Below are 15642 nucleotides of genomic sequence, written 5' to 3'. Positions count from 1 at the left end.
CTGGGAAACAACTTTTGTCAAGTTTCAGACAGATACGATCAAAGAGGCTGTACAAAAAGATGTGCAAGAGAAATGGAGATGTTCCTTCCTGAATGTAGCAGAGCTGGCTGTTGGGGATTGCAGCACAGATATAAGGGATATTTTTGTCAGTTTAGACAAGAATAGCTAAGAGAGAGACAGCTAAGAAGTCTTCATATGACTTCTCTGTTAAGAGACTGAATGAAGGAGGCACAGTGGAATCATGGATAGAATGATAAAATAGTAGTGTGCCCAAACTGCTCACTACTATCTAAAATAGGATGATTAGGGTGGAAAATGGTGACCTGATTATAAAAGTCAGTCTATTTGGATCCTTCCATGCTAGTTTTAAAAGAAATTATAAGCATTTTAAGTGCAATAATCTAATAGGTTAGAGCACAGGTCTGCAACCCGCGGCTCCGGAGCCGCTTGCGGCTCTTTCAGCCGTCTCTTGCAGCTCCCAGTCCTCTGCCATGTGCAGTCCAAAAAAAAAAGTGGGACTAAAAAAGTTCAACCAATCAATTCAAATATGCAGGGTAGGTGCATATCTCGCCTTGGCTCCACTCTTCAGTCAAACCCTGTTCTACACATGTGCACATGTACGCGCATGTGCACACATTTTTTGCGGCTCCCAGTTTTTCCTTTTGTGAGGGAACTGGTTCCGAGTGGCTCTTTCACTGTTTCAGGTTCCTGACCCCTGGGTTAGAGTTTAGCAAAATTGAAAATTTAGCAAATTGAATCAACAAGAATTGAAAAGTTTGAAGGTTCTTGGTATATTTTAATATGTAAAGTCTTTCAGAAATTTGATCCTTTAGAGTCCTGTTGAACAAGATCCTTTTTAAAAATGCTCTTTTTTTCAGGAAAAAAAATATCCAAACCTGTGCTTTGGGCTGCCTTAACCAATCCTTTCCTCAGTGTATCACGTAACCAAGGTTTCATCTGAAAGTGTTCTTCTTCTCCAACAAAAGAGACAACCAGATTGGGGGCAGGAAGGTTCCACTTGTTACTCATGAGGTCAAATATAACTCCAGGATGGATGGCACATGGAACCTTAAGAAACTATAATTAAGACAATAACATTCAGACAAAATACATGAAAAAACAATAGGATTGTATAAACCATAAGCCAGCTTCTGACTAGACTAGACTAGACTACACTAGACTAGAATAATAATTTTATTGTCACTTTGAATGTACACTAATCAGCATACATTAACATGAAATTTTGTTGCATACAGCTCTCAAAGGGTCACCACTTCCTATACACTACATAAATATGACAAAAATAAATAAATACAGAATTATGCATATACCCACATATATTATATGACACAGAGAAACAACAGTCTAGCTCAGGTTATGTATACATGTGCATGATGAGAAAAACGAATCTTGCAAGTTTACCAGACGGATGGCATAGGGAACAAAGCTATTGCAGAATTGGGTTTTCCTGCTAGAAATACTTCCAAACCTCCTCCCAGAGGGGAGCAACAGAAATAGACTATAAAGTGGGCGTGTGGGGTCTCTAACAACGCTTTGAACTCTAAGCACATAGCACTTATAAGCAACATCCTGAATATGAGGGAGCGAGCTTCCTATGATCTTCTTGACTGTCCTTACCATTCTCTGTATGAACTTTCTATCTGAGGCACTGCTGCCACCAAACCAGACAGTGATGCAGTTTGTTAAAATGCTTTCAATCGTGCTTCTGTAAAAAGTGGCTAGGACAGAAGGAGAAAGATGTGCTCTCCTCATCCGATGCAGGAAATGCAGACAATGTAACTAGTGGATTATGGGCATCTGTTGTGGGCTTATCTTCTAATATTTGTTATCATTACTGTGAGACTAAAAAAACCCAATATTTTAAGTAAGAAGAACTCAGGAGCAACAGTACTGTGTATCTACTTCATGCATTATCTACCCCTTGGGGGGAAAAAAAGGCAGACTCTATGGAAACCAGTCTGATGGCTTACAATTATGTTGTCTTTTCAGTTCCCAGAATTCCCAAACTGCAAGGCTAAAGTCTGAAATCACACTGGCTGGGAATTCCAGGAGTTGATCCAACACATGCTGAATCAAACACCAGATTAAAGAAGGCATTCAACTTGCTGCATCTGTAAACATCAAATAGCATCTTATTTTTTTCATCCATGTCCACATAGGTCCATTGTCTAAGAAAATAATTTCCTGCAAAATGATTTGATATTCCCTTTCTTTTGTGAGATTGCTACTGGATCTGTCTCTTCCATGAACAAGAGCACCCCGAATGAGTTTAAATCATCAGCACTGACACAAATTATTGTTTAAGGGTCTCTTTTAGAAAGATTCAGTGACAATATAGAAGAGCAATAATATTCTACTGAATATTGATCATGCTAAGAGGTTTTATGGTACCTTTCCCTGTTTTTTTCCAGTAGTCAAGAAGTCAATTTCTCCCATACAAAATGGTAATTCCCTTCTACTTTCTTTTTCTTCGTTACTGTACATTTTATTCTGTGTATTCTCCTTCTGGAATGCTGTAGAAATATTGTCCTGACTTGATTCTCTGAAAAAAGAATGTGTTGAACTACTCATCTTTATGCCAAATTGTGATTGAATTTTTTCAATACAGTAGAATATATTTTTAAAATGAATGCAATTGTGGGAATAATAACAATAGTTTCTAGTTTATTGATTCACGCTTGCATAGGATAGTGTAAGTGTGCTTAGCGTACTATTGAGCTTGGCTGAAATTTGGCAAAACTAAATGCTATTGACTTTTGTCAGAAGTAGAGAATGCTACATGTGACACAAGTTGTAGGCGAATAACCTTGTCTACTTTCTTTTTGTCTTGTCAAGCATTATGAGAAATTCTCAGTTAACCAAACCCATGATGTGCAGTAGAGCTTGGTATCTATTGGTCCATTTGGTGACAACCACAGTGTACAGAATATTGGAAATTAAAAAGTAAGAAGAATAAATGAAGTTAAAATGGGTGTGTGTGAAATTTATTTCTGACTAGTTTGTTATGTGATTATTGTCAGAGAAAAGCAAAAATAAGTTTAAGATAATAGGGATGGGGTACTTTTAAAATGTGCATGCTAACACAATTTTTTTCTTCCAGAACCCTACAGTCTTTTTCTGTATTTTGTTTACTGCAGTGTTTCTGAAAGTGAATGGCAAGATAGATGTATGTACAGATATGTGCAGAACTATAGCGTGTTGCTTTTTCTATTATATTCTCTCAAATCATTACAAAAAAACTTACACTTTATTCTTGAAGGCCAACTGTTCATCTGAGGTGCTTTCTCTTCTTTTAAAGGTTTAGTAAAACAAACATCTAAGGAAAATGGAAAAGAAAAAAAATCAAGTTGCAGCAGCATAAGATATTTTGGCAATTATAATTTCACACTATAAAAAGTATCTGGGTACCAGGGAAATGGACACCTGCAACAGAATAAGTTCCCTCTCCATGCATTAAATTCCCCTTCCATGCAAGTTCTCATACCTTTCCCCCCCTTAAAAAAGTTTTGAGATCTAATGTGTATAGCTAATCTTCAGCAAAGATTCATGATACTAAAATAAGTAGAGAGAGAAACTTTCCAATTATTTAATTATAGCAATTTTAATCCACCTTTTGTTAAATATATTCCAGAAGTAAAAAAAGAACTGCTATATACAGTCTCATGCATATGTAATTGGCAATTCCTAAATCTGTCTGTCAACTCCTAAATCTCGCTCTCTCTATCATTTATCTATTTGTCCATCCATGCATACATATAGACATGCATGCATGCAAACATACATAATCATGTACATCATGTGTAGCACTCCAAATGTCCCTGAACTATATCTCCAATATTCCCAGTGGCCCTCAATGAGTGATGGTTCTGTAATTTCTGAAAGGTCATTGGCTTACTAATTTAGGTTTATAACAATTAAAATGCTGAATTATAACTCCCATCCTGTTCTTATTTATGTGCATGAGAACCCAAATACATTAATAAATTAAATCCTGGCTCAGTCATATTAAACCTAATGTAAATGCCCTGAAATCAATGTGAAGTACTTTTAACACTACTGTATCGTCTTTTAAATCCCATTGATTTCATAGCTCTGTCTTGTAAAAGACTGTTTGGATCCAATCCCCTGAGAAGGAGGAATCTGGCTGCTTTTCTTTAGCCCCCACAATGTCATCAGCTTGATCAGCTCTTCAGTTGACTTAAACTATGTGCATGAATGTTGTTCCATAAGTGTGATGTCAAGTTTCCGACGTATGGGTTTTTCAAGTGACTCTGAGGCATTGTTTACCTTAAAAGTCTTTTATTAGCCTAATACACCGGCAAATGCTTGCTCGAAGGAAGCTGGAATCCGAAATCTCCACTCCTTGCACAATATATTAAAACACAATTCTCCACCTTTCTAATTTTATCATTAATCATATTCTCCAATTAATTTAAAGAATCAGTTTCCCTTCCGTTAGAAGACCGCCAAAGCCTTATCTTCTTTTTTTTTACTTTTTTTTATTAAAGTTTTAAAAAAATTTTTTTACAATACATATCCCCAAAACCCACCCACCCCAAACCACCCCCCTTCCCCCCCACTTCCCAGAGCTGAATACAGGGTTATGGATATAATAATCATATTCTAACTAAAATTATCCATTATAAAATTAACCAAATTCATAATGTGCTTTAACTCCCCTTTAACATAGATACATTCAAATTATTAAAAACATAATAATAACTTAAACAAAAATATAATCAATACTAATACTAAACTTAATAACAATATCCCTCTAAAATCTACTCATAAGCTAAGTGGAACTTTTTAGTCCCATATTTATTCTGAATATAATCTATCCATCTTCTCCAAACTGAAATATATCTTTCTTGTGAATGATCCTTCAAATAAGCAGAAATCTTAGACATTTCTGCAAGATTCGATACTTTAAGTACCCATTCTTCTATAGTAGGCAAACTATCCTTCTTCCAGTATTGTCCCACCAGTAACCCTGCTGCTGTTATAAAATTCAACATCAGATTGGTTTCTTTAGTATCACAATCTACAACAATACCAAATAAAAATAATTGTGCTTCTTTAGTGAGAGAAATGGCCTTGAAGGTGCATTCTTACTCATCCCTCCCCCCAACCTTAAACTAATATTTTAAAGCAATACACAAGTTCAACATATGAAACGGCTACTTCTTCATCTCTTGTCAAGCAATAACATTCGATGTTAGCAGTGTTGACACATCAACTTAATCTGATCTAACTCTCATTCTTTCATCTCTTCATCTCCCACTCCCCAACATCTCTTTCTTTGGACCATATATGCTTATAAAATGGTTAAGAATTATACCGGTATTTTGTAAAACTGAAGGTCTGAACAGAAGAAAGGAAAGGAAGCCAAAACTATGCTGATAAATCCCAGCCACATCGGGGGTTTTTAAAAGTAAATTGTAGATAAATGAACCAAGAAGGCTAGAAGAAGCCAAAGAAGATGACTAATTCTTATTATGAGGATTTATTGTAAATATATTTAAATAGTGTGGCCATCTATCGAGACTCTGAAATTTCAACACCAAGGCAATGGATTTCACTGTCTTCTAGAGAACTTTTAAGTTATGCCTTTAAATTATTTATGTGTCAAATAACCTAAACACCTTAAGCTTCTGATGATTGCCTTCCAAATGAGTAAGCCCCCTGGAACTTTTTATTGCTCTGAAAAGTAGGAAGGGTGAAACTGCATTTTAAGGCAGAAAGATGGATAATGTCATTCTAACATGTTTAGGTAAGGGTAAGGTATTGTACTGAGTTTTATTTAAAGATAAAATAGGAACAACCTGGCATTCTGCACAAATGACAGATGGCACAAAATCATGGTGGATTTTAATCACAAGCTTTATTTAAACACAAACTAATGGATCCTTTTTTGTAGATTGTATCAACATTTTTCCTCTCAAGGGAGAAATAAATCAACAATGTTTCTGATTTATGTAACTAGAGATTACATAAATACACACAACCAAATAACTTGTTAAACATTTCTGAAAGATGTAAGTAAAATGACACTACTGTTCTTGGTAGGCAGGTTTATAAGTAGGCCTTTGAAAGAGCTTTGCCTTGTTCTTGTGTTGTTTTTCTCTTAAACTGATAGCTTGTTGAGAGGCAGAACATAATCCTTGCCCTATAGTTCACCCATGATCTGACTAGGCTTTGGTGATAACCATATAATTCAAAGCAAAGCAAATCACAAATGAACACAGTGAGATACAAGCTAAAATCCGAGCAAAAAAAAATAATTAAGCAGGATTTCCCACTAAGTCAATATGTTAACATTTACTAAGCAATGTTAATGTTAGCATGTTGACTTAAGCAGGGGTAGGCAACCTCGGCTCTTTTATGACTCACGGACTTCAACTCCCAGATGGCTGGCTCAGGAATTCTGGGAGTTGAAGTCCATGAGTCATAAAAGAGCCGGGGTTGCCTACCCTGATTTAGGGGGAAGAGAAAACCACTATCCTCTGGACCTGAATCTAAATGTTGACTTACCATTTTATATCTGAAGCAAAATCTATAGCCCTATAAATTATAAGTATGGTATAGTTGACAGTATATATCATATTCTACAGATACCTATTTTTCACTCAAAAAATCCCCCACAGTTTTGTGAGAAGATATGGCTCACATGAGGAATCCCAATATTAACATTGTTGTTTTCACTTTTCATTTGGTGTATTGCAGTATTCAAGAGCAGATAATAGGTGGCAGCATAGAACAGGACCTGGTAAGGTGCTGAAAATAAGTCTATAAAGGGAAAGTAAATTACTTTCTGTTTAATTTATATTTTAAAAAAATGTTTTTCCTCATGGCTGCATTTGTGTTTATTTTCCCTTTCCCCGAGTCAGCAAGAAAAAAATATGCCAATATAAATTGTACTGCCTTGATTGCTAAATCCTATTCTGCCTCAGTTAACAAGGCTGGTGAATTTTGTTGTTCTTACAATTTTAATACAGAAGAAGTTAAAGAAAGTGATTGGTGGATTCTCATGGCTTTGTATGGCCTTCCACTAAATATCAGCAACCAGTGGGAAAAATATCAACTCTCTTTAAGGTAGGATGGGGCAAGACTGATAGATAGAATTTTGATGTAGAAAATGTAAGGTCAGGGGAAGGACGATGTGCTTTTCTTATGTGATGCAGAAAATACAGGCGCTGCTGTGCCTGCTTCACCAGTGTCTCACTGTTGAGCGACCAAGCCAGACTACTCGTTAGCAAATTCCTGGGTGTGTAGCTAACGAGTAGGCTGGCTTGGTCACTCAACAGCGAGACACTGGTGAAGCGGGCACAGCAGTGCCTGTATTTTCTGCATCACATAAGAAAAGCACATCTTCCTTCTCTTATCCTTACTACTTTTTACAGGGGGACGATCGACAGTACAGGAACCGCATGAAAAAACCAACCTCTTTTATTCTCACAGACCTGAGTCAATGTCCAAGGCAAACACAGTCCATAGAAACTCAATTCTCAACATGAACAGTTACCTTCAGCAATCACCACCTCCCACACCTTCCCTTTTATAATTCAGCCAAGGCGTGGCTTCCTAATACTTTCTCCTTTCCTTTGGAGCTGCCCCATTGCATCCCTCTGTCCAACTTGCTTCTCTTGCCTGCGCTTTCATGCATCCTGGATATGTCCCAACTGTTCTTCATTACTGTCCAACTCAGGCTGCCAGCACAGCTGTGTCTCAGCCTGAGCACAAGTAGAGAGGCCAGGCTCCTCATCTGACTGTAAGTCCTGGAACTCCTCAGAGCCTTCCTCTGACTCTAATATCACTCCAGTCCTCTCCTCCTCATCTGATTCCTCAGACTCAGCTGCCGGATCCACTGGCTGGTGAGGAATCACAACAGACAGCCAAAAAGATCATTGGCAGTTCCCTCCCTCCCATCTAGGTCATAGCACAGAAGCGTTGCTTGAGCAGGGTCCATAAGATTATCTGGGACACTATGCATCCTCTTCACAACCTGTTTTCCTTGTTACCTTCTGGGAGAAGGCTTCGTGGTATCTGAAGCAGAACATCCAGATTCAGCCATAGTTTCATTCCATACAGCATTAACCTTGTGAACTCTCAAGCTTCCTCCTTCTGTTATATATTCAAGATGGATAGTGTTTAATATTTATTTGTTATGTATATGTAGGGGTGTGGGTCTATACATACGTTGTATATAGTAGCTTAGGTGTGTGTCATGTATGTGTTTTACTTTGAGAGCAGGCAACTAAATTTCATTTTTTATGTGTAACGTTGTGCCCACAGTAAAAAAAATGTCAATAAAGGTTATCTTATCTCATCTTATCTTATGAATGGCTATGCAGATGAGTATAGCCATCTCTCAAAACTTGCCCTAGGGTTCTTTTTCTTTGCATATGCTTTGTTCAGCATAGTTTTAGAATTATTGGGCAGGGTCTAGTGCTATTCTGGAATATTGCTAAACTCAGGACAAAGTAGTTATTACAACTGCACCTCCCCATCACCCTGTGGATCAAACACTGGGCTTGCAGCTGATACATGTAGTCATAAAGCTAAGAGTTCAGCGTTTAACTGTCAAGCACCAGTACAACAGTGAAGTAACTGGGAGAGATCCCATTTCATGAGGTAATATTGCTAGGTAATATTCAGATGAGCATTAAATGTGTCTTCAAAAATACTTCTAAAAACAACTGCTTGTAGGGGGAGAGTCTGTGAAGTGCAGTGAGAGAGCTCCTGACTTCCTTTTATTACTCTGCGGTGAGTTGCTTTTAAAACTATTTTCATGCATAAAAGGAACACTAAACCCATATTTGTGTCTCCCAATATACTATGGGTGCTGGGCGGTCACCCCTGCTTCTTACATCAGTCAAACAGAACTTCTGAGCCACTTCTAAGACTAACAGGCACTAGCCAAAGGCAACTGACTTTCTTGCCAGGTTCCAACATTGTGAGATCAGAGACTCGATGGAAAGTTTATTCCCCACCCTTATCTTGGCATCCTATCCAGCCCTCCCAACCTTAGGATCAGCTGTCATTGTCACAGAGAGGGGAGGGAATAATCATTCAGTTCTTCTATCCCATAGAGCAGGGGTCTTCAGACTTGGCCCTTTTATGACTTGTGGACTTCAACTCCCAGAATTCCTCAGCCAACGTGCCTGGCTGAGGAATTCTGGGAGTTGAAGTCCACAAGTCATCAAAGGGCCCAGTTTGAAGACCCCTGCCACAGAGTGTATCAGGAGATCTGGTGAGGAAAGATATATCTTCCTGCTTCTTTTACCTCTCAACAGCCCTGAAAGCCTTTAAACTTGCTTACATGTCTGTGGAGTGGTAGATGTGTGAAGAAGCGGCCTTTTAGTACAGAAGTATTAGTAAGTTAAGAACTAGATTGTCCCAATGCCAAAAACAAACTGGCCTCTAGAAAACAATGTACTGGAGAGAAGGCAACATGCCCACAGCAGCCTAAAATGGCTTTAGTGGAGCTTGCCAGGTCCCAGCCCCTGACCATAAAAAATCAACTACATGGTCAACAAGGAGCTGTGTGCTGTTCATCAGGCAAGACCTATGGCACGGGAAGAGGGATAATACCCATTAAAACTAAACACACCTAAAAACAAATTAAATTACCTCTGTGGTGGGTTGAGAATGAGAAAATTAGCATGTCATGGAAGAGGAGCCTCAAGACAACCAACTGTTTTCTTTCCTATTTTCTACCAGCCAAGAATTCTGTTTCTGATAGGATGGGGAAAAAAAGCTGGAATTTCTATTACTAGAAACGTGGGACTGTCGAAATTTGCTTATTTCTTTTTCTGTACCATTCTGTACCTGGTAAGATAACATTTGAATATCTGGAAGCTCTCCTTCTTGTTATCTAAAAATATAGCCGGGGATAGGACAGCCACATTTTTTTCCTCTTTCCTTCCACCTTGTTTCACTAACTTCTAATCATCATGCCTTATGAAATGTACGTACTTGAAAATTTTAAAGCTTTCAAATATTTTGAAAAATGTCTGCTGGTCAAGTCTATGAATTTCAGTTCCTAGAAAAATATTGTATTTCACTTGCACATAAGACCTGAAAAGTTTTTTGGGGGCCAGGTTCCTGGAAATTACTGTGGGATCCTTCCTATTTTCACAATTGGAAGAACCTCAAATGAGCAACCTTTGATGAGGGGTGTGTGTGAGTGGAATTAATGATTGACTGGATATGTGCATAATTCAACCCTTAATATAGTTAATCTTTTCTAAATTATTAGAGAAAGTGTGTGACTAAGAAATAATACACCCAAGGAGCTTTCATTTTCACTGAATATGTGGAATCGTGTCATGGCTAAGCTGTTAAAGAAGAAAACTAGTAAGTCAAGTTGGAGATTCACAGAGGTGGAAACCCATAATGACGCATCTTCTGAGGACGTTTAAGTCTGAGCTTCCACAGCCAATTCTAGTAAGGCTCCATCGCTATCTTGGCCTTTTTGACTGTCCTTCCACATACGTGGGTATCAGTGAGTCAAAGAATGGGCATTCTCCTATCGGAGACTTCAAGCAGGAATCTGAGGAACCGATAGCTGAAAATTTCCTGCAAGGGATAGATGAAGTTGGCTGACAGGACTTCTAACAATCCTCTCTGAGCCCATAAAGATGCATTGGGAGTTTCCCCCCCCCCCCCAGGATTTCTTTCCTCCACAGACCCATCTCACTTTTGAACCTCAGCTTTTTAATTGGTGGTGGTGGTGGTGGTGGTTTCCCTTATCAGACCAAATGTGGTTCTTTTCTGTTTTCAGAGACTTAGCTTTCTGATGGATGAACAAATTTCTGAGCCCTTTTCCATAATTACATTCCAACACTCAGATAGATAGAAAAGAATAAAGGGCTATATACAATTGAATAACAATAGCTAAAATTTAATTCATCCTACATCTCTCTCTCTCTCTCTTACACACACACACACACACACACACACACACACACACACACACACACTCACGCTGATCTGCAGTGTCTTCTACATTGTCCTGGATGGGGCCCTTAGCTGTGAAAGTTATTAAATATGTCCTTCTTGATTATGCCCATCAACCAAGCCATGACAATCAACTTCAGTTAGTGCAATGTCAATATATATTTACTGTATATGTATATCTATATCTTTATCTGCTGTATAATCAACTTTTACTGTAAGCTATGGTATGCAAATGGACTCAGATTTCAATGATTTTCCCCCATTTTAAAAAACAAAGCAGAGGAAGCTGCCCAAACAAGGTGTGTCATCTCAATGTATACAGTCTTTCTTCTTTATGCAAAAGGGTATTTCATTTGTATATACTTCCTCTTCAGACTTGCTTATGAAATATAGCTCTGTAGCATTCCAGGTTTATTGTATTTAGCTCTCTCTTCCTGTTCTCACATCCATTTTTCAAACATCCCAAGTGAAAGTATTTTATAGAAGTTAATGAACTGCAGGCAAAATTTATGCTATCATTATTATCCATTAGTTAGGCCCCATAGTACAGGTTGTTGTTGTTTTATTCAAAAGAGTCAGTGTGTGCTTTAAGAAAAGTCTTCCTTGCAGATCTTACATGCACAATTAAAATATTATAAGGAAAGGCATTCTTTCACGTATTTGGGTCCCAGGTTCTTACTGGTTTTAAAACTAAAACTAAGAAATAGCCTACTGAAATGGGCCAAAAGGCAAATGTATAAGTACAGATAGTCCTCAAGTTACAACTATTCATTAAAATCACCAGGACCAGATGGATAACATCCCAAGATTTTGAAGGAACTGGCAAATGTGATCTCAGAACCACTGAACTATATCTTTCAAAGATCCTGGAGCACTGGGGAACTACCAGAGGACTGGAAAAGAGCTGATGTAGTTCCCATCTTCAAAAAAGGGAATAAAATGGATCCAGGAAACTACAGACCTATCAGCCTAACCTCAATACCTGGGAAGATTCTGGAAAACATAATCAAGCAACGAATCAGCGAACACCTACAGGAAAATAAAGTCATAACCAAAAGCCAACATAGGTTTGCCAAAAACAGATCATGCCAGACAAATCTTATTGCATTCTTTGACCAGGTGACAAAATTACCAGACCAGAGGAATGCTGTAGATATAATTTACTTGGACTTTAATAAGGCATTTGATAAAGTAGATCACAACCTACTACTTGATAAGATGGATTTGTAGCTGGCTGACCAGCCGTACTGAGCATGTGGTCCTCAGTGGAACTGCATCTACATGGAGGGAAGTGCCTTGGTGGAGCAGTGGGCTAATGCCTCCTTAAGTAACACCAGCTGCCTGCAATTACTGCAGGTTCAAGTCCCACCAGGCTCAAGGTTGACTCAGCCTTCCATCCTTCCGAGGTAGGTAAAATGAGGACCCAGATTGTTGGGGGCAATAAGCTGACTTTGTAATAATGCCACTGGGGGGGCGAAAGCCCTAATAAGCAGGCATATACATAGAATGAAGGCTATTTCTAAGCACATTGATTTGTGCTTTAGATTGTAAGCCGCTCTGACTCTTCGAAGAAGGGCAGTATATAAATGGGATTTTAAAAAAAGTGTGTAGTGGGTTACCCCAGTGCTCTGCTCTGGGCCCAGTGTTCTTCAACATGTTCATCAATTATTTGGATGAGGTGATAGATTGGGAACTCATCAGATTTGCAGATGACACCAAGCTGGCAGGAATAGCCAACTCTCCAGAAGATAGACTTAAGATACAGGAGGATCTTGACAGAGCTGAACATTGGGCACTATCTAATAAAATGAAATTCAATGGTGAAAAAAGTAAGGTTCTACATTTAGGCAAGAAAAACCAAATGCACAGGTACAGTATAGGTCGTACCATGCTCAATAGTAGTAACTGTGAGAGGAATCTCAGAATCCTAGTGGACAATCACTTAAATATGAGCCAGCAATGTGCTGCAGTTGCCAAAAAGCCAACACAGTGCTAGGCTGCATTAACAGAGGGATAGAATCAAGAACATGTGAAGTGTTAACACCACTTTATAATGCCTTGGTAAGGCCACACTTGGAATACTGCATCCAGTTTTGGTCGCCACAATGTAAAAAAGATGTTGAGACTTTAGAAAGAGTATAGAGAAGAGCAACAAAGGTGATTAGGGGACTGGAGGCTAAAACATAAAGAATGGTTGCTGGAATTGGGTATGTCTAGTTTAATGAAAAGAAGGAGTAGGGGTGACATGATAGCAGTGTTCCAATATCTCAGGGGTTGCCACAAAGAAGAGGAAGTCAAACTATTCTCCAAAGCACTTGAATGCAGGACAAGAAACAACAGATGGAAACTAACCAAAAAAGAGAAGCAACCTAAAACTAAGGAGAAATTTCCTGACAGAACAATTAATCAGTGGAACAACCTGCCTCCAGAAGTTGTGAATGCTCCAACACTGGAAGTTTTTAAGAAGAGACTGGACAAACATTTGTCTGAAATGGTATAGGGTTTTCTGCCTGTGCAGGGGTTGGACTAGAAGACCTCCAAGGTCCCTTCCAGTTCTATTTTTATTTTTATTTTATTATTTTTATTTTATTATTATTAATTATTATTATTATTATTATTATTATTATTATTAATAAATAATAATAATAATAATAATAATAATAATAATAATAATAATAAACCATTCAAAGGTACAACAGCACTGAAAACACTGACTTATGATCATTTTCACACTTATGATTATTGTAGCATTCCAATGGTCACGTGATCAAAATTTGGATGCTTGGCAACCGGTTCATATTTATGACGGTTGCAGGGTCATGTGATCATCTTTTGTGATCAAGCAAAGTCACTAGGGAAGCCAGATTCACTTAAGAACCAGGTTACTAACTTAACAACTGTACTGTTTCACTTAATAGCCGTGACAAGGAAGTTGGTAAAATGGGGCAAAACTCATTTAACAACTGTTTTGCTTGGCAACAAAAATTTTGGGCTCAACTGTGGTTGTAAGTCAAAGACTACCTGGAGTATAACACTTTTTATTGCAGTGCTATTTAGAAGCAGTCATTGTTGTGAAACTGGCCAAGACTGCGAAGAGTTCTGCAAACCACAATACCTCCCTGGATCCACAATGACAAAGAAGTTCTTCCAGGGAAAATTCAGCTTTGTGCTTGTTACCAGTAAGGCTCTCAACCTAAAGTTGAGTTTCCCTTGAACTGAGTCTGACTTGATGGCCATGTTCTCTGGGTGACAATCTGTGATTAGCTTTTCTAAAGCATTATCACAAATGAATTGTCTTTACAAAGACAGGCGTGAGACCGTAGGCAAGGTTTAATCGTTTATTCGGTTCAGCTCCCGGCAGCTGACTGTCAAAACAATCCGGGCTTATATAGGGAACTGTCAAACAACACAGCCAATCAGGTAGCGGTATTTCCCCGCCGTTCGGAGAACGGCCAATCAACAAACAGTACTTTGACAGCTCGGCGGCTGTCAGGGAATTCCTCTCAGCTGAGCGCTTAGCTCAGTTCGGAGGACCAAGTTGTAGACTACGGATTTGACAGTTCCGGGAACTGTCAAATCCGGCGCGTGCGCGTTGGCCCCCGGCAGCCCTTTTGACAGCTGTCAACGGGAATGGCGGCCGGCTGGGCGGTGGGCGTGCGTTGTTGCTTCGGGCGGCCATTTGACAGCTGTCAACTGTCAAATGTCTGCCGGCCCGGCTTTTTACTTGCGGCTTGGAAACTCCTGGTTTCCAGATATGATTCAACAAACTCTTCAGTAACTTAATTACAGAGGAAAGGGATACAACAGCATGGGGGGAGGGTGCTCACAGACATACAACCCCTATGTGTGTAAAGCAAATGTTAAATCATCAAAAAGAAATCCTGATGCAAGATCCAATAAGAGAAGAATTGGATGCTGCTGAAAAGAACAAGGAAGAAGGTGAAGGAAGGAACTTGAATTAGACCAAATGTGGAAGAATTTAAAAATTCAGAATGTGGCTAATAACGGAAAAACAGGAATAAACAGGTCTGAGAAGGAAAAAATCCTGAAGGGAAGTATGATAGAAAAAAACCTTATTCTCGGGAGGAAAAAAGAGGGAAAGAGAAAGTTTTTTTAAAAATCCCATTTATATCCCACCCTTCTCCGAAGACTCAGGGCGGCTTACAATTTAAGCACAAACCAATGTGCTTAGCAATAGCCTTCATTCTATGTATATGCCTGCTTATTAGGGCTTTCGGCCCCATCTCAAGTGGCATTATTACAAAGTCAGCTTAATTGCCCCCAACAATCTGGGTCCTCATTTTACCTACCTCGGAAGGATGGAAGGCTGAGTCAACCTTGAGCCTGGTGGGACTCGAACCTGCACTAATTGCAGGCAGCTGGTGTTACTTAAGGAGGCATTAGCCCACTGCTCCACCAAGTTAAAATCTCTAAACCCGGCATGACTGCATAAGGCCACAGACGTTATTTTTCACTTGTATAAATGTCTCTAGTTCTGTGTTCTGTAATTGTCCAACTTCTACATCCTCTCTAATTTCAGTTTCCTTACTCTTTTGACATTTACTCAGGTGACCCACGCTTCCACATACTTCTTTTGTGCTGTAGAGTTCAGTATCTAAGCACATTGTTGTGCTAAAACAACAGTAGTCAAATAGCAACCTT

The 15642-nt window shown here is 38.8% G+C and overlaps 1 protein-coding gene across 1 annotated transcript in view; it reads right to left on the bottom strand.

Moving 5' to 3' along the window:
* Window positions 1–14217, bottom strand: part of TRPM5 (transient receptor potential cation channel subfamily M member 5) — a gene marked incomplete at its 5' end in the record, with an annotated part of 65239 nt that extends 51022 nt beyond the window's left edge. Inside the window, 3 exons of the mRNA XM_083358972.1 lie at window positions 897–1077; window positions 2413–2563; window positions 14096–14217. Coding sequence (XP_083215098.1) covers window positions 897–1077; window positions 2413–2563; window positions 14096–14217 — 454 coding nt within the window. The remainder of the gene's footprint in view (window positions 1–896; window positions 1078–2412; window positions 2564–14095) is intronic.
* Window positions 14218–15642: the final 1425 nt, after the last annotated feature.

This window comes from Vipera ursinii (genome assembly GCF_947247035.1).
Source record: "Vipera ursinii genome assembly, chromosome: 1".
Classification (NCBI taxonomy): Eukaryota; Metazoa; Chordata; class Lepidosauria; order Squamata; family Viperidae; genus Vipera; species Vipera ursinii.
This window is presented reverse-complemented; position numbering and strand designations above follow the sequence as displayed.